We start from the raw sequence: 22,963 nt of genomic DNA on the forward strand, positions 1-22,963 counted from the left end.
AATGTACTTAGTGCCACTGAACTGTACACTTAAAAATAGTTAAAATGGTAAATTTCATGTATGTTTTACCACAGTAAAAAATACATGTACACTGAGCCTTTAAAAGCCTTTAAATTTATATTTTATACCATTTCTCTTTACCTGCAGGGTATAAAGACCATTTCTACTAAAATTATAGATACACTTAGTATTTGGCACAGATGTATCCTACAGATAAACCTGCTCACATATGGAATGTCATATGTACAAGGTGATTCATTGTAGCATCATTTGCAATAGCAAAAACTGGTATCCCACTAGAAGAGGATGGTTAACAAATTATGTTTCCATGCAACAGAGTACTATGCATCTCAAAAAATGAATGAGGAAGATCTCTATTTACTGATTTAGAAAGGTTTCCAGGATATATTGTTAAGTGAAGAAGTAAGGTACAAGTGTATATAGTATGCTATTTTGTGGATAAGAAGTGGGAGGAGTAAGAAACCGAGCAACTTGCTGAGCAATTTGCTGAGTGAGAAACTGACACCAAGGGTTAACTACAGTGTGCAAGGAGGAAGGAGTGGATAGGGAGAGGGGTTGCAGTGAGGTTTCTCAGTGCACACTTTTAATATTGTTCTGATTTTTGAATCACACTAGTACATTATCTATCTAGAATAATAACAAGAAATACTTGCTGCTCATTCGTGTCTGACTCCTTGTGACTCCATGGACAGCAGCACACCAGGCTTCCTGTCCTTCACCATCTCCTGGAGTTTGCTGAAACTCATGTCCACTGAGTTGATGATGCCATCCAACCATCTCATCCTCTACCACCCCCTTCTCCTCCTGCCTTCAATCTTTTCCAGCATCAGGGACTTTTCCAATGACTCAGCTCTTCGAATCAGGTGGCCAAAGTATTGGAGCTTCAGCTTTAGCATCAGTCCTTCCAATGAATATTCAGGGTTGATTTTCTTTTGAATTGACTGGTTTGATCTCCATACTGTCCAAGAGACTCTCAAGAGTCCTCTCCAGAAATACTTAGCCGATGAAATGGGAAAAAGAGGGGCAGTAGTGGAGAGATTCATCCTTTCTACCATTTACCACCCCCACTTCCACCCCACCAACAGTTGTGTGGATTTTTCAGGCTGTTTTTCAATCTGAGATTAACTGAGACAAACATAATATTGCAATAAGTTACACTTCAGGCTCTTTCTATTCTTGACATTCTCATTTTACGAAAGACGAAATAGAGGTTGGGAGACGTTAAGTAAACAACTCAAGGACTGAGACAATGGGTAAACAGAATTTGAACTCATTCTCTATCAGATCCTGACTCTTCCAACATCCTTGTACAACTATGTCTGAACACTTGTTCTATTTTTTTTTTTATTTCTTTGGCATAATTAGAAGTGGGTTCATTAGGTCAGGGAATTTGTACTTTCCAACGTTTTCTTTTTTTATAACTGAGATTTTATTGGTTGTTTTGAGTATCAGTACACAGAAATTTCAATTTGTATATAATTCTTAACATTTGTACCAAAAATCTAAAAAAATAATGTAGTTTTGATTCTTTTCTGAACAGTTTTCCTAGAACTTTTCAGCTTACATTTGGAGGCAAATTTTCCTTAACAGGATATCCAGTACAATATAGGAAGTTCCACCAGTCACAATTTAATGTCATACTACATACTCAAAATTTCAATCGTTCACAGCACATTAACAATGTTACTAGGAGAACTGGACCACCACTGCTAAAGATGCTACAGGGCACAAAATTCTGACCAGGAGAGCCAAGATCAAGCAGTGGTTTGTTGTAGGATACAATTGTACCAAAAACAGGAAGAGAAGTAATAGTATCCAAGACATTGAATGCACAACTGACTCCGAACTGCCATTTTAGTCTGCTTTATATTATAGAGTATAAAAGCTCACCTCAATTTATGGAATGTTATTGACCCCCCTGACAATCAAACCCCCCCATATTCAATATCCCACTATTTTCTGGTTGAACCAAAAAATAACCAGCAAATGATTTCACCTCTTAAAAAAAAAAAAAAAAAAAAGCACTTACACTTAAAAAGTGGAATGAGAGAGGATTCTTTCTTTTTAAAAAAATGTTTTTAGAGCTGTCAAAAAACTTGAGTTTACAAAATAGTTGATAAAAATAATCGTCTGGATTGTACAAGAAGGGAGACGGACCACTGATAGGATAGGGTGTGATATTAATCAGACTTGGCTTCTTCTGCTTCATCAAAGGCTGGGCTCTCCTTTTAGTCTCTTGGTTAGCCTCTTCGGCCTGTTTCCCCGTTGTTCCCTTTGTTTGACTTTTTTGTCTGACGATTTATCCTTTCCTGCCGCCTTCTTCAGCTTCGTTCCCACTTTTGCAGGAGCCGATTTAGATGACAATCTCGCAGATGTCCTCTTGGGCTCTTTCTTCTGCGCCACCTTGTCGGATCGGACTAGTCTGGGGAGCCGTGACCGCTGGGCGCGAGCGCGCCAGATGCCTGCAAGCCTTCGCGAAGCTGAAGTGCCCGGCAGCTGCGGCAACCCCGGCCCAAGTGTTTTTTAAATTAAAAACTACCGGAGTTCATTATGTACATTTTCATTATTTTATATTTACCACTACTGTTTTAATTAATAGCCTAGCACGGAAAAGCGTAGCGAGTTTCTGGGGGAACTTTGACCAAAGCAAGAGTCGTCCAGGCCTTCTCTATGTTGTCTACCCTCTGCCGGCAGAGGGCGCTGGCCACCGCGCGCCTCTCCCCCGTGGTCCTAATCGGCTTCCCGTACAGTACGCACGCGCAAATTTCGCTCCAGGTGTCCGGCTTTGTGCCTGATCGAAGTCTCCCCGGCTGCGCTCAGCTCGCAGGGTTTAACCCGGGCTGGTCTTCGGGGAAGAGTAGCGTGTTCCCCCCGACCCAGAACACCTCTGGGCCTCAGAGACTAGAGGTCCTGGAGTGGGCCTACAGGGGTCTGGCGGCACGGCGGGCAGCCCGTGCGGGCGGGGTGGGACCCCGCTAAGGCTTGGGCGTCGGTCGCCAGTGGGGCCCGGAGCCGGGCGCGGAGCCCCTGACAGTACAGGTACGGAGGCGGCGACCATGGCAACTGCCTCCTCCTCCGCCGTGTTCGCAAGGCTCTTGGCTGTGTTCTGGGGGCTCGGCGCTCGCCTGGGGCGCGGCCGGGAGCCCGGTGTGCCGGGCAGGGGTCGGCAGGGGTGGGCCGCGGTGGGGGTGGGCACCCGCCTGGGTCTGGCCTGGTCTGACCCGTCTGAGCTCTTAGGCTGGCGGGGTCAGAGTGATTGCGTCTCCCAGTTCTTCCGGAACTGCAGGGGTTCCCCTCCTTTCCTGGGAACGTGCAAGGCACTCCTGAACCTATTCCAAGCTACAGGTTTCCAGTGGGGCACATGGCTGAAAAGTTGTGTCAAACAGAAAAAAGAAAAAAGAGGACTAAAGCTGGAGGCCGATATGCTTTTGGTGTGTCTGTCTGCCATTCCTGGGGTCCGCCTTCACTGGCAGGGTGACTCTTGAGCAGTCATGATGCGCATCCCCAAACTAAATCACACAGATGAGGAGCTCCGCTGTTTTTCAAGAGGCGGTGATTTAGAAATGTACCCTCTTTTGTTACAGTGTGGAGACCAGCAAGCTCATCCTGACCCCTTGCCAATCCAGTATGCTTAAGGCACTGAGGGTCAGGGAACAATGAGGTGAAGGTTGACGTCCTTTACCTAGACTACGGCCGAGGCCCAAGGCACGGGGATGTTAACGATAGTAGTAAATGACAAATGTTCCCAAAAGGCTTTTTGTGCTCAAATATGTTTAGAAACTTCATGGTTCAAGTTTTCTCTTCCCAGGTGGCGCTAGTGGTAAAGAACTCCCGTGCCAACGGTGGAGACAGGTTCTATCCTTGGGTGGGGAAGATCCTGTGGAGGAGGGCGTGGCAACCCACTCCAGTATTCTTGCCTGGAGAATCGGATGGACAGAGGAGTCTGGCAGTCTGTAGTCCGTGGGGTCACAAAAGAGTCTGACTTAACTAAAGGAACTTAGCATGCAGCACGTGCATATTTAGAAACTTCAGCTTTCAATATGCTAATAGTATTTTTACCAAGAATTTCCCACTGGAAGTATAGTATGGAGTTTCCCAAATTTGAGTGGAAAATACTGTTTTTCTTGGGTATTACCTCTTGAGCATATAAGACAATTTGGAAAATGGAGTTTCAGAATTGGAAACTCAAGATTTGGAAGGGGGAGTTTAGGTCAGTGCTTTTCGAACTTGAATGGTGCATACACCTAGGGGTCTTGTTAAAGTACATGCTTTGGTTGGTTCTACATTTTAAACAAGTTCTTAGGTGATGCTGGTGGTCCGTGGACCACATACACTTTGAGCACAAGGGTGTGGGTCTCTGGGTTGAAAGAGACCATGTTCTATTCCTTGCCCTCCAGAACAAGCTGTGCTGCCTTGAATAATCTCTCCTCCTGTCCAGGCCTGTAAAATAGGAGACTGGACTGGAAGAGCGCAACTGTTTCTTTCAGATCTTGTGATAGTTGAATTCCTTCTAAAATATTCTTGCCCAGTGGCCAGTTTGGGCTTGAACATTTCTAGTAATGGGGAATTTACTGAATGTAAGGCATCCCATTTCATCACGAAATAGCTCAATATGGAAGTTTTTCATGTTGCTAAAATACCTCTCTATAACTTCCATCTTGTTGATCCTAGCTTATCTTTTAGAATCAGAGACATAAAAAATATAATTCCTCTTTAAAAGATGAGTCTTGGGAATTCCCTGGCAGTCCAGTGGTTAGGACAGTTCTTTCACTGCCAAGGGTCAGATTCAATTCCTGCTCAGGGAACTAAGATCCCACAAGCTGTGTGGCACAGCCTCTTAAAGTGTGAGATGTTTAAGACAGTGTTTCTACCATGTTTTCCCCAAACTGAATTGTCCTTTATTCTTCCCTGGCATTGTTTCAGATTTCTGTCTCTTAAATCTTGTCCTCCTGTGTGGAGGGTAGTGGAGTTGTAGCAGGACTTTGAAGGACGAGTGGGGCTTGCAAAACCAGGGGAAGCATCCTAAGCATTTGATAGTGGTGCCGAGATACGTCAGATCCAGAATGGTTTGACTCAAGTAGGAAATGTTATGTCACTGAAAGATTTGGGGCAAAGCAATATTTTACAGTGTGTAGTGGTTTTCCCGTAGTGTATAATGTGGTTGGAAATGAGGAAAGAGAGAGGCAGGGAGCCAGACAGGCTTCCCATACCAGTAAAGATGGCCTAGGATGATGATAATAGTAATGCCTTCTATTTATGTAACACTTTACAGAACTTTTCACAGACAGCCTTTCCTGTGAGGTAGGCAGAGTAGCTGTGACCCTGTTTTATAGATGAGGCACCAAAGTGGGTAAACGATTTGTCTTAATTTTCAAAGCTATTACATGGCAGACCAAAGTGATGACAGTGGTAACAGAGGAGAAAGGAAGAATGCAAAAGACAATACTGAGAAAGAATTGATAAGTTGGGCCTGACTGAACGAGAGTGCAGAGGAAAAGAAGTTGTTAGGGAAGAGTCAAAATGGGTGGGAAAATCATAGTACATGACTGACAGCTGCCATAGCTTGTACTCTGACAGACCTGATATTGTTAGTAGCTCTTTGGAGTTATAGGTCAGAAGGCATTGTAGAGGATTCCTAGCTTTGGCCTGTCTACAGATACCAGGTGGTGTGTGGGGGCTTTGGTTATCTGTCCCATGCCAAGGGAAATGAGAACTGGGTATTCAGTGTCCCCTGAGAAGGTAAGTGCTGAGCAGTTGACTGATTCAAGTCTATCTTAGGGTCCTTGCCATCCTGAAGTCTCTGGATGTGGTTTTATATAATTTTTCTTTCGAAGTTCCAGCTCGTACTGGTTGTACTTGGCTGACAAATTGGTTATCCAGTCTGACCTCCCTAAGCTCTGACGTATCCACTGAGGGTTTCAAGGAAACAGAGACTGGAGCCTTGTCATTCCTAAAACCTTACTGAAGCTATTTTCCCAGATCTACACGTCCTCTAGAGCCTAGAGGTCTTTCTTTCTCTTGTCCTTTTACCTTAGAAGCATATGAAATTGAGATTTATTGCCACTGCTGAATTCCATAGGAACTGGAGCTGTGCCCGCAGTTTTAGTTTCTTAGGCTCCTAACTGGAGAAGAAAGAGCTACCTTTGCTGGGGTGTATGTTGTATTTCCCCCATGGTGTCTCTGGGAAACCTATCAGAGCCAACTTATATCCCTAGAGCCTGATGTTGGTACAGGCTTCTGTTCAACATTGAGTATCTTCTCTGTTCAGTGCTTAGGATAATTGAGATGAATAAAAACTTTGCCCTGGAGGAATTCATGATGGGATAAGGACGACAGTATTGTAAGGAAGCTTCCCTGGTGGCTCAGAGGTTATTAAAGCATCTGCCTGCAATGTGGGAGACCTGGGTTCGATCCCTGGGTCGGGAAGATCCCCTGGAGGAAGAAATGGCAACCCACTCCAGTATTCTTGCCTGGAGAATCCCATGGATGGAAGAGCCTGGTGGGCTACAGTCCACGGGGTCGCAAAGAGTTGGACACGACTGAATGACTTCACTTCACTTCTTCATTTCAAGATAGGTGGATCCAAGTTTCTAAGAGGATTTGGGGATCAAAGAAGGGGTGATTGATGAGATTAGATTCGTAATGAGGCCAGGTTTTTAATGGCCTGCAGTTTTGTGGGAGGGAAGTCTCTGGAGGTTTTCAGGCAGGGAGGTGATGTGGTTATATTTTGGGAAGCTAATTGTGGAAATAGACTGAAAGGGGAGGATCTGGATAAGGAACATCAGGAGAATCTTGTAACAACCTGGGCTTGGCTTCAGGCTGAATTAAGGATTAGTGTGAATGGGAAGAAGGGGAGGAATCAGAGATTGTAGAGACAGAGATTCCCTGATGTAAGGACTAATTAATTGAGAACAAGAGAGGGAATTGTCCAGGATGACTCAGTTTTCTATTCTGGATGGATGGTGGTACCAGTAAAAAGGAGAATATAGAAGAGGAACATTTGCTGGGGGAAGATTCCATGTGTTTTGGGTCATGTTGAATTTGGGGGTCTGTGGCCCTTAACAGATAGGTGGAAATGTGGGTCTGGAGTTCAGAAGAGAGTTTGTGTCTTGGGGTGGTGGATGATGCTGTTGGAATGGATGATCCCAGTCATGCTTACAGAAGGCTGAAGGTGACAGAGGAAATGACAAGGCTTAGTGGGCAAGGTAAGAGAGAATGTTGTCCAGGGAGCTACAGAGGAAAAAGTTGCAGGAAGAAAATCAGCAGCGTCTGTTGCTACAGGGAGGTCGAGTAGGATGAGCTTGGAAAATGTACGTGGAGATTGGGCAGTTAAGAGATTGTGGTTACCAGGACTCATTTTTTTTTTTAGTGTGAGCAGCTTTAGTGGAGTCATAAGGACAGGAGCCAAGTCAATTGAAGAGTGGATGGAAAGTGAGGATAAGGAGGATGTGCTCTGAGTAGTTTGGCAAGGAAGGAAGGAAGATGGTGGCAGCTTGTGGAGGAGTAGCAGAGACAAGCGTCAGGTTTTTCTAGAAGTCTTGAGCGTGGGCTATCCAATGAGAGGTCACATTTGAAGGCGCAAAGGAAAAGATGATCGCAGAGGAGGGTGGAGGGTTGTCTGAAAAGAAGACATCATTTCTTTTGAAGAGGAATGACTGAAGAAAGGGAAAGAATGTAGGAAGAAAGAGGCAATGATGGACACATCTAAATTTGCAAATAGGGTCTGTCTCCTTTCTCAGCAAGGTTATCTGTTGGGGGAGGGGCTCTGGTGTGGGCTCAGATAGGAACACGGACTTGAGAGTGGCAAGGGAAGGCTTAAACAACTGTCCAGAGAGGAAAGGGAAAGAGAGCAGACTCAAGATCGCTCCAAGAACATGGCATACTTCTGAACTTGAATCCTGCACTGAGGTCTCTCTTTCCTCTTCTTTGTAATAATTATGGCTGGCATTTATTGAATGTGTCATCCCAGGCACTCTTATAAGTGCTTTTCAGCCCTGTTAGAAAAGTATTGTTATTACCTGTGTTTTACAAAAGAAGAAATTGAGGCATGGAACAGTAGTATTTATGTTTGATGAATCTCTTGTTTCTGCAGAAATGGCATTCCTTCTCTGAGGCATCAGAGAAAGGCAGAAATTTGCTCCCAAGTCCCAGTTTCTGGTCATAAGGGGCTGGAGTTTAGGGCTGATAAGGAGGGAGCTTTACCAGGGCAGTCTGTGGGTATGATAGTGGATGGGTGGGCAGGGTGGTGGGGTCAGGGTTGCTGCTATCTTTTTGCAACTACATATGGAATTCTGAAATCCTTATGTGACTTCCCAGCAGCCTGACTAGAAGGACAAGTGACTGTAATGATTTGTTACGTATTGCAGGCTGACGCTGTGTCACTTGAGATGGTGAATAAGAAAAGAGATCTTGTCTCAACCAGAGAAAAAATTTTTTTCTGCCAGTTATGGAACTAGGCAGATCTATAACCTTTCATAATAACATGCATTATTAACACTCAATTTTGATGTTTCCCCATTGGTGTGATAGAATTTGTCGGTAAGGTGCACACCTGACTTGAGTGAAAGAGGAGAATGATGAGATGGCATGGATGGAAGAGAATGGACTTACCTTTTCCTGCTGCAGCCACTGGAGCATCATTTCTGTGTCCTTCCTCTTGAGGTTGCCATGGATACGCCTTTGCTTGGTGACTTGAGGGGATTGATTTCCGTTATGATCAGTTGATGACGTGGGTTTAAACAGAGAAAGGACAGAATGCTCTGCTTCTGGGGAGTGGCTGGTGAGCTGCCCAAAAGGCAGAGCCAAGCATAGCCGAGGTGGCTGTGGCTTTGCTGGCTGCTTTGGGTTTTGCTGAAGTTGTGAAATGGTGCATCTCTCTCTCTACAGCGCAGGCTCAGAGTTCCCCGTCCTCAGGGTCCTAGTGCCAGGGACTTGTTGGTTGATCGAGGGGAGGAAGCAGCAGTCTGTTAACTAGGACTCCCACTAGCTCTGGGAGGGTTGTGGTTCTCAAATACAGGGCTGGACTCAAGTGCCTGTTGCCTTGCTGCAAAAGCACCTTTCTTGAGGATAAGTGAGGCGTATTGTGTAGCTTTCCTTGCTGGAGGTCTGGGCCCTTTGGAAGTGGTCTGGCGGTCACTGGATATTCCTAGAGGGGAATATCCTGGGAGGGAGTAGACCTGTTTTCAGTTTGGGAGTGGGCTACAGAAATTTCTGGGAATAAATGAAGAGCTTGGAGAGGTTAAAAAAAAAGTCTGTTTAGGGTCTAGGTCCTGTCTGTGAGATTTGCAAGGCAGGAACAAAAGGCTCCGTGTATCTTCTTTCCGGGTATATCAGGAATCCAGCCTTCCGAGCTTCCAGTCCCCAAGCTTCTGTTCCCATCTCCTTTCCTGACTCCTGAGGGACTTATATCCACACGTATCCCTCCCCTTAGAGATGTACAACTGCACCCTAGTTTTAAGAAAATCTGTATCTTGCTGATTACCTTTATGTTTCATTTTATCTCTTTGCAACCAAATCAAAATACCCAGTGCCTGATGCAAGTGTGTGGACCCTGCTGTCAGACTGCCTGAATTTCAGACCTCCACAGGTGGAATCAGAGAAAGCAAACGATTGGGTTAGCCCAGGATCAAGGTTTGGTAAGGTGAGACAAGAAGAGGTCAGGGGCTCAAAGGATTCTGGTATACCAGTAAAAAGCAAGGTGGAAATGGTGCAGACTGGGTGCCAAAGACACTTTTCCTCCTTACCAGTTCCTCCTTAATTCCCAATCATCTACTTCTTTTCCTGTCATTTCTGAAATGTTCACCAAGTCCACTGGTAACCTGTTTATCAGACTTAGATTTGTGTCACTTGTTTCTTCCCGTTTTCCTAGACTTTTTAGCAATTTTTAATGTCATTGGGAAGAAAAATGGATTAGAAATCCAGGGAGTATCTGTTTTCTGGTTGAGGTAACACCTAACTTAGAAGTGTTCTGTGTGACTTGGGATGGGTCTCAAAGATGCTGTTGAAGGATCACCTACCTGTTGTTGTTGTTTAGCTGCTCCAGTCGTGTCTGACTCTCTGCGACCCCATGAACTGTAGCTGCCAGGCTTCTCTGTCCGTGGGATTTCCCAGGCAAGAATACTGGAGTGGATTGCCATTTCCAGCTAGTCAAATGTGCCCCACTGGCTATGAGACTTAGATGAGTTGTTTGACTTTTGAGACTTGTAAAATGGAAATAATGGAATCCGTGTTGTCGTCATCACAGGTTCGTGTTGGAAGGAGATCGTGAAATTCATGTGTTAGTGGTCACAGTTAAATTTGCCCCTGAGAAGGCCTTGTGACTTATTTCCTCTCTCTTAACATGTTCGGTTTCCCTTCCCAACTCTGTTATCATCATTCTCGTTGCTCCTGCTTGAGAAACCCCAGGTTTCTTCATCCCTTTACTTGGCCATGCACTCATCTCTGCACCCACTTATTCGTGCAACACCTGAGTTCCTACTGTGTGCAGTTGTCATTGATGTGCCCTCTCAGTGATGACGAAAACAGCGTCTACAATTTGTTGAGCACGTGTTCTGTGCTAAGCGCTGTGCTAAATGCTTTACTTCTGTCTTAGTTAATGTTCACAGCATCCCTGTGAGATAAGTATTATTTCCCCCCTTTTTCAGATAAGGTAACGAGGGCTCTGAAAATATGTTAGCTAGAGTCATACCGGTGAGGAAATGGGAGAACCAAAGCTGTATCCAGATCTGTCCATCTCCAGAGCCCAGACAGGCCTGCTGCTGCTTTCCCCATGTTTGATCTATCGTAGGTCCTTCTCAGGGTTGTTTTTTTTTTTTTGGTGGTGTCTCTGAATCGGTCCATTTCTTCTTCCCTTTCTTTTTCTCTTTTGAGCCCAGTTCAGACCCCCTCCAAGCCTTGCTCATTATTGCCGGTAGTGTCCTTGCTGTCATCCCTGTCTGTATCAAGTTGCTATGCCTCAACTCCATCCCTCTGTCCACCACCTGTTTGATGTTCCTAAAATAGTTTTCACTATGCCAGTCTCCTGCTCAGGAAGAGTCTGGCTTCCTGTTGCTATTGGATCCAATTCATCTATCTCTACCTGTTGTTAAACTCCCTGAATCTATCCATATTTACCTTCTAATACATCTCAACATCAGTGTTAGTTCATTCAAAATGTTTGACACCCTGTGCCAAGAGTTGATGGAATCATAAAGAGAAAAAGTTGTGGAGTCTGCTTTAACAGGCTTACAGTATGATAGGAGAACTCATTTAGAATTCTTTACTTCAGCCAAGCTAGGCATCTTTAATTTTCCCCACTCAAGCAGAATTATTCTTTGTCTATTCATACTGTAGTCACAAATTATGTTTGTAGGCCTTTCCTTTCCACACCCCCCCCCCACAAGAAAACCTCATATAAGGCATAATCAAGTACCCCTTTTCTTTCTAGCTCACCTTGCTCCTCTCTGTAGTTCCTTATAATATGTATTGCCTAGACATTTTAAGACCTGTACAGCTTCTGCACTTTTTATAGAGTACTTTTATATGCTTTATCTTATTTGAATATTAATGTAGATATGCCAGGTGATGGTCTTACTTTATAGAAGAAACAGCATCCAAGAAATTCAGTTCAGTTCAGCCGCTCAGTCGTGTCCGACTCTTTGCGACCCCATGAATCGCAGCACGCCAGGCCTCCCTGTCCCTCACCAACTCCTGGAGTTCACTCAGACTCACGTCCATTGAGTCAGTGATGCCATCCAGCCATCTCATCCTCTGTCGTCCCCTTCTCCTCCTGCACGCAATCCCTCCCAGCATCAGTCTTTTCCAATGAGTCAACTCTTCGCATGAGGTGGCCAAAGTACTGGAGTTTCAGCTTTAGCATCATTCCTTCCAAAGAACACCCAGGGCTGATCTCCTTTAGAATGGACTGGTTGGATCTCCTTGCAGTCCAAGGGACTCTCAAGAGTCTTCTCCAACACCACAGTTCAAAAGCATCAATTCTTTGGCTCTCAGCTTTCTTCACAGTCCAACTCTCACATCCATACATGACCACAGGAAAAACCATAGCCTTGACTCGATGGACCTTTGTTGGCAAAGTAATGTCTCTGCTTTTCAGTATGCTATGACTGTATATACTTGTGTTGCTGGAGAGCTCTGTGATATCCTTAGACGTGTGCTCTTTTGAATCTTGGAAGATAATGTGGTCCGGAGGAAGAACATGTTTTTTTGGAGGCCTAGAACTAAGTGTGGTAACAGAGAGTAAAAGTGCACAGGGTTCTGATTCAGGCTTTGGCTCTAGTTTTGGCTCCTCTCCTTGTCTTCTGTGTAACTTCAGAGAAGTTACTCAGTTCTGCAAGCCCCAGTTTCTTGTCAGCGTTGTTCCTAGCCTGCCTCTCTGTGGGGTTATTTTGATGTCCAGATTTGATGATAACTTTTGTTATTAGCTAACTTTTGTTGAGTACTCATTGAATACCAGGCGCTGTCCTAAATGTTATACATGGATTGTCTCAGCTAGTCCTCACAGCAGCTCTGAGATGTTCTTTGCTCACAGTTGACAAATGAGCAGATTGAGGCTCAAAGATGTTAAGCAGCTGGACCAAGTTTTTGTAGCTATCAAATAGTGAAGCCATGAATTGAATGTAAGCAGTCTGAGTCTAGAACTGGTACTCTTAACCATAGTACTAACGACTGTTTTTTTAAGGTGCTCTGTAGACTGTAAGGTGCTCTGAACATGCAGAAGTCCAGTTTGCAAGGAGCTGTGTGGCCCTGCGTAATGGTAAATAGGGAAAGGAAGGGGCAGCATGGATATGTTGCAGGAGAGGAGAGAAATGGTTTCCTAGGGGGTCTGACCAGCATTGGAGATGTGGAGAGGTGTTTTGGGGGCCCTATATCTGGTTGTTGGCTGTCATTCTATTAGGCTATGTGGTTTTCCTTAGAAAGGGTGGAATGGAGGAAGACCCTGTTCAGCCAGTGAAGCCCAGTGTGGACAAGACAGGTAGCCCTCAGCCCAGGGGATCTATGTCTATACTGACCTGGTGGAGCCATAGGTCAGACCCTAGGACAATTTTGTTGGCTACTTAGGGGCATGGCAACCTTTGCCAGTTTGGGGGAAGCTGGAGTACTTGGCTTGCTTTGCTCTGTGTGTGTGTGTGTGTGTGTGTGTGTGTGTGTGTGGAGTTGTCTCTATTGCTGCTCTTCCTTTGCTAAGTATTGGGCATGGGGCCTGGCTGCTCTGGCCCAGGGTGAGATGGAAATTTAAACCCTGATCACGTGGGTTTGAACCTGACTCCCAAGTTTAGAAAGGGGAGGGAGAAGGAAGAGCATCAGAAAGAGGGTGAGAGACCCTTCTTCTGGCTGGGAGGAAGCCCTGGGAGGCTGATTGTTTGGAAGTGTCACTTGATGCTGGCAGGTCCGCTGCCCTCTAACATCGCGGGGGTGGGCGGGTGGCAGAGATGGTGAGGGGATGCTGACCAGGAGAGTCATCAGGGCTGTGCTCCCAGCATAGGACAGTGCCCTCTACAGGTGAGTGTTGAGAGTCTGTGGCGTGGGCCCGCGTCGCTCCTTCTCTGTCTGTCTGGACTGGCCCAGGTGCAGCAGGGGGGCACTAGGACCCAGAGGCTAGCTCGGCTCCTGACAAGTCTAGAGCAGCACTAGCGCAGAGTGAGACTCATCAGCTGGCAAGCGGGGTTCGGTGTCTCTGGGTTCAGGAATCCTCCAGCAGCAGAGGGGACTTGCTCCTCAGCCCCTTTCTCCGTTCCCTCCCCTACCCCAGTAGGCCACCCAGTGAGGTCCATGGACAGGGGAGGGCCACGCCTGCCGGCTTCTGTGTTTGTCCATGAGGGCCTGGAGCCCTAGCCCTCCTGCCTAGGTTTCTGCCTTTTCTCTCTGTCTTTGGTCAGCTGGGGGAGGGGGTGGAGGCCGAGGGAGCAACATGGCCCAGAGCAAGAGGCACGTGTACAGCCGGGTAAGTGGCCCTGATCTGGGATGGCCATGGGAGGGCTGCTGGAGAAGGCCTGGGTGCCTGTGGACAGTGCTGTGGGGGCTGGGAGACAAAGCTGGACCCGGCCGGGGCCACTCACAGCCCTGATGGGGGTAGACCGCATAGGCGTCCCTTCCCAGAGTTGGGCCCTTTGTGGGTACTGGTGAGGCCTGACCTTTGACTCTAGCTGAACCTCAGGCCAGAGGTTCCTGAGGGGCACACTGTGCTGGGGATTTCAAATGGGTTGGTGGGTTGGAATGGCCTTTCAATGACGCCTTTCTTTAGAGCTGCTTGATTGTCACTCACTTTCTTGCTCTCTGGCTCAGATGGGCTCTGTAGCCACTGTTGTGTCCACCTGGTCCTGAGGTTTATTAGGGTTAGGACGGTGGTGACAGTCTCTGACTTTGGGGCCGGCCCTGATGTGCCTGTTACCTCCCTTTATTGTCAGGTCCATGAGAGTCACTCAACTGTCCCAGGTATGATTTGGCCTCTCAGAGCCCCTGGGAATGGCATCCTCGCCTTCTGGGATGAGTTCTTTGGGGAAGAGAGTTGGGGAGAGACTGGCTCTGGCAGAGCTTCCTTATGAAGCCAAGCGGGGGCATCAGAAGGGAGCCCTGTGAGGTCTTCAGGTCCATGCTGTCACTTCTTCATGCCTCATTCTCTGCTGCAAGGCCCCTGGTTCATGGAGCTGCTGTTGCTAAAAATGGCTTAGGTGTGATTTTCTTGTAAGCCATGGGCCTATTTGGGACCTAATTTCATGTTGTCTTGTCATCACGAGTATGCAGAAGCTGAGAGCTTCCCAAGGACAATGTTTAGTCTATTCCCTTGGCTTGTCCATTCATTTGGGCCACTGGGCAGAGTCGGGGGACAGTTTGCAGGACAAATCTGAGATACCAGATTGGCCTGGTCTTTGTATATTTATTTATTTGTAGCAAGATAGCACGAGTGAAGGATCTGCAGAGCTTATAGATAGAGTTGATTGGCCAGGGCTGAGGCCTGGAAGAAGGGAGTTAAATGGTTGAATGGACTTGGTGAGGCATCTCGAGGCATCATGGTGGGGCGGGGGGAGGCCAGGTCGTGAAGGAGGCACAGTTGCGTGCCACTGAAAGGGAGAGGTCTGAGAGAGCCGAGTGAACCTCAGGGAGGACAAGCAGAAGTAGGGAGGGGGCCAGGAGTCTGTGGGAACACTCACTGGCTCACCTGTCTTCCCAGCTCCGACTTCTGTGTCAGGCACTGGGTTGTGGGGAACCGCTGTAAACTGAGTTACTTGCTTGAGCTTCATTCCCCTCCTAGTGGACAGTGCTCCTGAGAAAGTAGCCATGTGGACTGACATTCACAGATCTATCAATGAATTCTGATTTATTAAAGTTAAATATAAACTCTTAAAAATTCTGGCAGATTCCAGGGGAATTTGAAGAAGTTTTAGAACATAATACTGACATTTTTCCAAAAGAAATTTGGTAAGTGTTGGTGGGGAGCACTTTAATTTGAGAATGGGGTTCAGGGAAGTGACTTCTGGTCCTTTTTTAGGCCAGGATCCTGATCAGGGCCTCTCTTTTGTATTAGGATGACACCCTTAACCTGAGGCTTTTACCTATGTATGTTTGCACGTGTCTTTCAGACTCCTAGTGGCAGCAGAATGAGTGCTGAGGCAAGTGCCCGGCCCCTGCGAGTGGGCTCCCGTGTGGAGGTGATTGGAAAAGGCCACCGTGGCACCGTGGCCTATGTTGGAGCCACACTCTTTGCTACTGGCAAATGGGTAGGTGTGATCCTGGATGAAGCAAAAGGCAAGAATGATGGAACCGTCCAAGGCAGGAAGTATTTCACTTGCGATGAAGGACACGGCATCTTTGTGCGCCAATCCCAGGTACTCACTTCCTGCTCCTGTGTGTGTGTGTGTGTGTGTGTGTGTGTGTGTGTGTGTGTACATGCTCTGTTGCATGTGCAGCTGGTGTGTTGGTGTTCTCTTTTCCTGGGCATGAGCCTGAGTCTCTGGTTGGGAGAGTGGGAGGTAACGAGGGAGGGAAGATCGAGAGCTATCCTTAGGGAATCGGCCCTGTACTCTAGGCTTGCTTAGGGCCTGAAGAGGGGCCCATATTACATCCAGCCTTGATCTAGCTATATTGAGTCTATTCTGTGGCCTCAGATCCAGGTATTTGAAGATGGAGCGGATACTACTTCACCAGAGACACCTGATTCCTCTGCCTCAAAGGTCCTCAGAAGAGGTAACAACCACCCACTTAAGTTGCCTCCTCACACGCAGGAGTCCCCAGGACTTCTCCCCAGAACAAGGGGCCGCAGTGGATCCTGAGATTTTCTGTCACCACCGTATTCTGTTGTTACGTCTTGCTTACCCTGCCATGACGTTCTCTGCTCCTATCCCTCTACACAAACACACGCTTTGTTTCTGTTTGCATTCTAGAGGGAGCTGACTCAAATCCAAAGACCAGCAAACTGGTAAGTAGTCAGGGATAGGAGTGGGGAGTAATGGAGGAAAGGGGGAAAAGAAAAAGAGAGGAGGGAGGCCCACACTAGGTCTTACTCGCCTGCTGCTTCCGCCCGAGGCAGTGAACTGAGTTGGCCTTTCCAGGCTCCATCCTCTCTGAGGAGGAAACTTCCTGGGTATGCGTTGCTGCTGTAGGTGTAAAGGCGCTAGCAGGGCAAAGCTACCCATGCCCGGAAGTTCTGGCTCCGTTGGAACTGAGGCTGGGGGAAGGGAGGACCGGCTGCCCCTAGTAGTGTTGCTGCCAACTTCCTACCTGTTGGTGCCCGCGGCTGCCGACATCTGATGGATATAGGGTAGGGGTAAGGTAAAAACTGGAGGAGGAAGGTGCTCTCTGGTTCACAAGTAAGTGGGAAGGAGCTGGGCCCTCTGCCGCCTTTTCAGGTTGTATGTAGAGGGCCCACCGCAGCTCCCCTCCGCTGCTCTGCACAGGGTGTGTGAGGAGGGGCTCCCGACTCTCCAGCTCCTCTGGGCAGGGTGTGGACCTCCTGGAAGTGGATCTTGAGGGAGGCTCATCTCACCCGGGCCTTGACAGTGACCTGCTCCTCCCATACCGGTGTTTGCCTGTGGGTCTTAATACCTACACCCAAGATGTCTGACCGGCTAGCACAGTGTGTTGTTTAACTCTGTTCTCTAACTCTGCCCTTTCCACCTCCTCATGCAGCGGGGACTGAAGCCTAAGAAGGTGGTGTGTTTACTATTTGTGCCTGGGTGGGTGAGGGCCATGAGCCCCCTGCCCAGCTATCCTGCATGTCCGTGGGCTGCTACATGCATGTATGTGTGACCTTGGGGCTGGGATGGCCAGAGGAAATGGCAGCCTTGGCTTTCAGAGTTCCTTTGAGGGGTGCGAGGATATCAGGCTCAGTGTCCAGGCCCAGATTGCGTTAGGGACGATCCTCACTCCTCCTCACACCCCTGCCCATCGCCTCGGGACTTCTAGTCAGAGACTAAGCATTTGACTGTAAATAGCAGCAGCATGGAAAAGAGCATTGACTGGGTTACAGTGCATTCTCACTTAGCCTGAGCTTAGGGTCAGTGGCAGGAGAGACGGAGGGTGTGGAGGTGAGGTTAGCTAAGTAGGTGGGAGTCAGGGAACTGAGCGCAGGAAGAGCAGTTGGAAGCCTGAGTGGGGCCTGCCTCTGGGTGGTGTGGCCATGAATGCGCACCTTTGCTCTGCTCTGTCCTTTTTTCCCTGCCTCTTCCTTCCTCTGGTGGTGTGCCCGGGGCCTACCTCCCACACCTTCCATCAGCCATCACTGGAGTGGGGCTGCCACCCCTGAGACTCTTTCAGTCTGAAGTTGCTGCCATGACCACTTCCCCACACCAGTTCATGCCTTTGGGCTGTGCCCAAGCCGTCTCTGACCTGCATGTGCCTGTCTGACCTGTATGTGCTGTGCTGTGTGATGAAGTTCTGTGATTTCCTTGTTATCCATCTGTGTCAGGACCTTCTGACTCTGCATGGAGAGCTGTTAGACTGGGGCAGTGGGAGGAGAGAGTAAAACTTCTCTATTTTGATTTCTGGTTGGTGGTGGGTCCTCACTTTGGAGTCTTGCCTTGGAAGAGATGACATAATGGTACTTGCTTGGGGGTCCTGGCTTTGGAGGGAGTTGGGGTGTAAGAAGGAAGATAATTCTCTAAAGGATACTGGACCCATTCCAGGAACTTGGCTTCTTCCCTTGATTATTGGCTCCTGGTTGGGGCTCCCATCTTGCATTAGACCCCAAATAGAGAAGAGCATGGACCTGCAGTCTACTGTCTATGGAGGGGTTCTGGCTGCAGTCTGATCCGACCATGGGTGGGATGTGAGCCATGCCCAGATCTGGGTATTTTTGGCGGCTGACTAGAGAAATGTGGCAAAGCCTAGCCTAGGCTGCCTGCGCCAGGGTACAGCGCCCCCTTGGCTTATGGTGCAGAGTGTCAGTCAAGTTGTCAAGTCCTTCCCTAGTTCTTTCTCTCCAGTGGCTCTCTCACAGCACATCACTTAACACAGGAAACAGGGAGCTAGCACCAGAACAAAAGAAGGAACTTTGAGGGGCAGGGTGGGAGAGAGGACCCAGATGTCTCTGCAAGGTGCCCAGTCCTTTCTGGAAGCTCTTTAGAGACAGGCTCTAACCTGCCCACAACCCAGGGAGAGTTGGGAAAGGAGCCAGATGCTGTCATTAGAGCTGCTACTGCCCAGATGGAATGTTCTCTGGGTTTCTTAGTGTGCCCCGCAGAGCCGATGCAGGAGTACTGGGTGTGTGCGCCTGATGAGCCACCAGCAGGATATCATCTGTGTGTATAAGAGACAGAAGCAGAGTTGATGGGGTTGTAGACTGAGGGGGGTGTGAGTATGAGAGAGGCCTGATGAAGCAGTGAGGTCCCATGTCCCTGTCCAGTGATACCCTGGTTCCAGAGCTGTCATCACAGAAATGGGACGAACCCCCAGCCCAATTTCTTTGAGCAAATCCTTGGGGATGTGGGAGAGGGAGGAGCCAGCCAGGACCTGTTCTTTGGAGAAGGAAGCAGGGTGGGTTTAGCAGAGGACTTTGTCCAGTCAGGAGGAGGAGAAGGAGGAGGAGCCATCAGAGCTGGTGGTTGCTAGGTGACTGAGGAGCAGTGGCTCCACCCCTCGTGGAGCAGAGGAGGGTGGGTGCATGACGTCAGGTGGAGCTGGTGCGGCGGCCACTGAGGCTGCCGTCAGCCTAAGCTGGCGAACTAGGCCGGGGGCCTCCCGAGTGCCTCTCGGGTGCCTGCCGGAGCCTGGCCATCCCCACCGTGCACCGGCGGGGGCTTCCGCATCTGAGCTGCAGCCGTTGGCCAGCTGGGGAGCTGCCGGGCTGGGGAGCTGCGGCTGCATTGTTGGGATTTGATACACTAATCTCCTGTCTCCGCCGCCTTTCCCTCTGTTCGGTCTCTTTCCCTCCCTCCCTTGGCCTGTCCTTCCTGTGTGTGTCCATCCTCCTCTGTCCTTCCTTCTCTTTCCTCTCCTGGCTTTCTTTGGTTTTCTGCAATGATGAGACAGGCACCGACAGCCCGAAAGGTACTCTTGCTTGCTCTGGTCCTGCTGCCAGGCTGCCAGCGTGATGGTGGCAGCAGGCTGCTGGGGTGGGGGTGGGGGCTGACTGACTTGCTCTGTCTGGTTGGGGGACGAGGATGGGGATGAAGGCGGGGGGCAGGGAGAGTGTGTGTCACTGCCATGCCCCACACCCTGGGCGTTTGCTCCCTAGCCTTCCTGCTCTTGGCTCTGAATCTGTGTTTTGGGCCTTGTACCCAGTGGCCTCACCAGCTTGAGCTTCAGGCAGCTTTTGCTGCAAACTGGCTCTGGATGTGTTTCCTAGGAGAGAATCTAGGGAAGCAGGTCCAGATGTCTTTGTGCCTCTAGCAAGCCTACCTCACTCGACCTTTGCTAGAATGACACTTGGTTGTAATACTAGCATCCCTCCCCGACTGGGGTCTGTGTCAGGGGCTTTCTCTAGAACAGTTTGTGACACAGTTATGGAGGCTTAGCCCAGGGTAGTAGACGTGGGGGTTGGTCTCCTTGGGAGGCCTAGAAGGGCCCAGGCCAGATCTTGTGTTTGCCAGAGCTCTGAGACCCTGGGTATCAAGGATACTGTTTGGGAGTTGGAGTTAATCACGTGTTTATCGCTTTGCGATAGTGCGGGGTGGTTGGTCTCCGATCTGGTGTAGGGCAGTAGTTTCCCTGTGCTGCTGCCCACCCCCACCTCCTTTCTTGCAGTCGGGTGGGGTCACTTTGCTGATCTCTGGGCTTCTGGCTAATGCAATATTCATGGTCGTGACACCTGAGCCCTCTGCCCTGGGGATGGGGACTGCTGCAGGAACTGGTCCTGGGGAAGAGGGTGGGGGTGGGGCGTGTGGCCGCACTGTGCTCCCTTGGGGACCTGATCTCCCCTAGCTGGTTTCACTCACTTCTAGGCTTGTATCATCATTCTTGTCACGTGATATTTCTCAGGAGTCCTGTATGGAATCTAGCACTCAAAGGAAGGGGCTGACCTGGGAAAGTCCTTGGGAGTGGTGGATGGGCGGGGCTCTGGGCTGGAGTGGGAGAGGTGGCTGTGAGAGGACTCCTCTCTGGTCTCTGGAGACCCTCTCTACTAGCTGCTGGCTTTGGTCTCCTGTGGCTCAGCCTGGGAGACGGGGACAGAATTTCCAGGGTAGGATAAAAGTGGGAGAAGGAACCAGTGGGAAATAGGAGTTCTGAGCTCCTGGAGCAGGATCAAGGTGACTCACGGGAAGGAGGGCATGGGGCCGGGTCAGGGAGGAGGGGTGGGCTGCTGACTGCAGCCTCGTGTCTGCTGCTTCTGCTCTCATTGCTGTCCCTTCTGCTGTCTGTCTTTCTGCTGTCATCCTTTCTTTCCTGACTACTCCTCCTCTGGCTCCTGTTGCCTGTCCAGACTACAACTCGGCGGCCCAAGGTGAGGAAAAAACAGGCCTCTGTACCAGCCACTGCTGAGTGGACACAGATACCTTAGGCATGTGCATGTATGTGGCCTTTTGTATGAGCAAGTGTAAGTTGGTCACAGTGTGTCCCGGGTTCTCTTCAGGGGAGTGAGGGTGCTGAGGGTAAGGACCGGCCCCTCCTGGGAAGGTGCCTTCCAGCTCTTAGGAGCATGTCTGAGCCAGTAGCTTGAGTGTAGAAGAGAAACGAGAGTGGTTGTGCTTAGCCAAGGCAGACTTTCTTGAAGAAGGGCATCTTCCAGCTGCTTTTGACTGGCTTTTGTGGGGGGTGTGTGTGTGTGTTGTTGGGGAAGGGGTGGGGAATTAGAGGAAATGTGAAAAAGAACTTGGAATGTCAGGGGCTACGGAGGTGGGTGTGTCTGTGAAAGGCCCCCTCGGGTGGGGGCGTCCATGGATAGCGTGTGGTCTCTGGGTGTCAGCCCACTGGGAGGCCTTCAGGGCTCGGTGCTCCAGGGAGGAGCACTGGGCAGGCCGTCTGCTCTAGCACCTCAGCTCCACAGGGACCCGGTACTGTCACCTGATTAGAGCCCCTCTGTCTTGGAGGAGGGAGGTGACAGATGGGTTGGCGGTACGGACCTTGTTTCAGAGGAGAGCCAAGGATTACGACTTTCACCCTGGCCCTTTTACTTGAAGGATCCCCTGAAATAGACCAGGGGGAGGAGGATGAGCTTGAGGGTTTATCAAAGTGTAGAGCCCAGGACCCCCAGTTTTAGCCCAGCCTTCTCTGGGAACGTGAAAATTAGAGATCAGTCTGTTCTTTCTCTCTGGGAATGACACTGAGGCGCTTGTTCCCTCTGGGGGAGGTGGGTACAGGCCCAGAGCAACAGTAGCACTGGGAGTATTAAGAAATTGCTACAATGATTACAAGTGGGTCACAAAAGGAATGGTCAAGGGAGTGCGGGCTTCTGCCCTATCAGGGTGGTGCTAGACCTTGGAGGAATGTGGGGTCAGTGCCAAGGGAGGAGTCTTGTAACCTTATGTCTTTCTCCATCCCTCCCTCTCCCGCCACCCCCCGACCCAAATCCCGCCGGCCCTTTGTCACTGCCTCTGACTGTGGCACTTTCCCTCTGCCCATACTGTTTCTCTGTTCTCACTGTCCTGTGATACTCTTTGCCTTTCTCCTCCTCTGTCACTTCCTTCACCGCATGCTCGTATTCTGTCTCACTCTTTTACCACCCCTGTCCCCTACACTTTTTCTGGTCTGCTCCTGCGCTCTCGGAATAGCCCACCCGCCCGGCCAGCACTGGGGTAGCCGGGGCCAGTGGTTCCCTGGGCCCCTCTGGCTCAGCATCAGCAGGTGAGCTGAGCAGCAGTGAGCCCAGCACCCCAGCTCAGACTCCGCTGGCAGCGCCCATCATCCCCACGCCGGCCCTCACCTCTCCTGGAGCAGCACTCCCACTTCCTTCCCCCTCTAAGGTAAGATCTGGGGTTGGAGCAAAGAAGAACCAAGACACAAAGGGGCCTGTGACCCCTGACAGGCTCTTAGAAGTTTCCCCGGGTTGAGGGAGACCCAGAACCTTGGATTAGAAGGGTGGGGTCCCAGCATATAAGTATCCCATTACTGGCTAAGCCACCCTTTCCTCTCTGCCCTTCCACACTTCCCCCATAGGGATTGGGCTCTTCACAGATATTTGTATGCCACTTGCTTTGGCCCTGGACCTGGAATGATTTCTGCACACATTGCTGTCCTTCCTCTCCAGCTCAGTCTTGATGGGGAAAAGTGGGGAGGCTGTGCACGGACTGAAGGGTCTCTCCTTTGCAGGAAGAGGAGGGGCTGAGGGCCCAGGTGCGGGACCTGGAGGAGAAACTGGAGACCCTACGGCTGAAACGTGCAGAAGACAAGGCAAAACTAAAAGAGCTGGAGAAACACAAGATCCAGCTGGAGCAGGTGCAGGAATGGAAAAGCAAAATGCAGGAGCAGCAGGCAGACCTGCAGCGGCGCCTCAAGGAGGCTCGGAAGGTAGGACTTGGGATGAAGAGGGTGTCTGGGGAGGCAAGGGGCCCAAGGAAGTGCTGGAAGCTGGAAC

The 22,963-nt window shown here is 49.4% G+C and overlaps 1 protein-coding gene across 15 annotated transcripts in view; it reads left to right on the plus strand.

Moving 5' to 3' along the window:
* Window positions 1-2,772: 2,772 nt before the first annotated feature.
* Window positions 2,773-22,963, plus strand: part of DCTN1 (dynactin subunit 1) — a 30,055-nt gene continuing 9,864 nt past the window's right edge. For 2 of the 15 annotated variants that reach the window (XM_027554842.1, XM_027554843.1), the window contains exons 1-7: window positions 2,806-3,060; window positions 15,597-15,842; window positions 16,122-16,200; window positions 16,398-16,432; window positions 20,873-20,893; window positions 22,161-22,352; window positions 22,699-22,896. In XM_027554842.1, coding sequence (XP_027410643.1) covers window positions 15,615-15,842; window positions 16,122-16,200; window positions 16,398-16,432; window positions 20,873-20,893; window positions 22,161-22,352; window positions 22,699-22,896 — 753 coding nt within the window. In that variant the 5' untranslated portion in view covers window positions 2,806-3,060; window positions 15,597-15,614. Of the gene's footprint in view, window positions 3,061-9,553; window positions 9,662-13,642; window positions 13,961-15,596; window positions 15,843-16,121; window positions 16,201-16,397; window positions 16,433-17,142; window positions 17,164-17,206; window positions 19,501-20,872; window positions 20,894-22,160; window positions 22,353-22,698; window positions 22,897-22,963 lie in introns of those variants that run through there. The other 13 variants (XM_027554838.1, XM_027554841.1, XM_027554837.1 and 10 more) reach the window with 12 other exon arrangements.

The sequence above is a fragment of the Bos indicus x Bos taurus genome, chromosome 11, assembly GCF_003369695.1.
Source record: "Bos indicus x Bos taurus breed Angus x Brahman F1 hybrid chromosome 11, Bos_hybrid_MaternalHap_v2.0, whole genome shotgun sequence".
In the NCBI taxonomy this organism is placed as follows: Eukaryota; Metazoa; Chordata; class Mammalia; order Artiodactyla; family Bovidae; genus Bos; species Bos indicus x Bos taurus.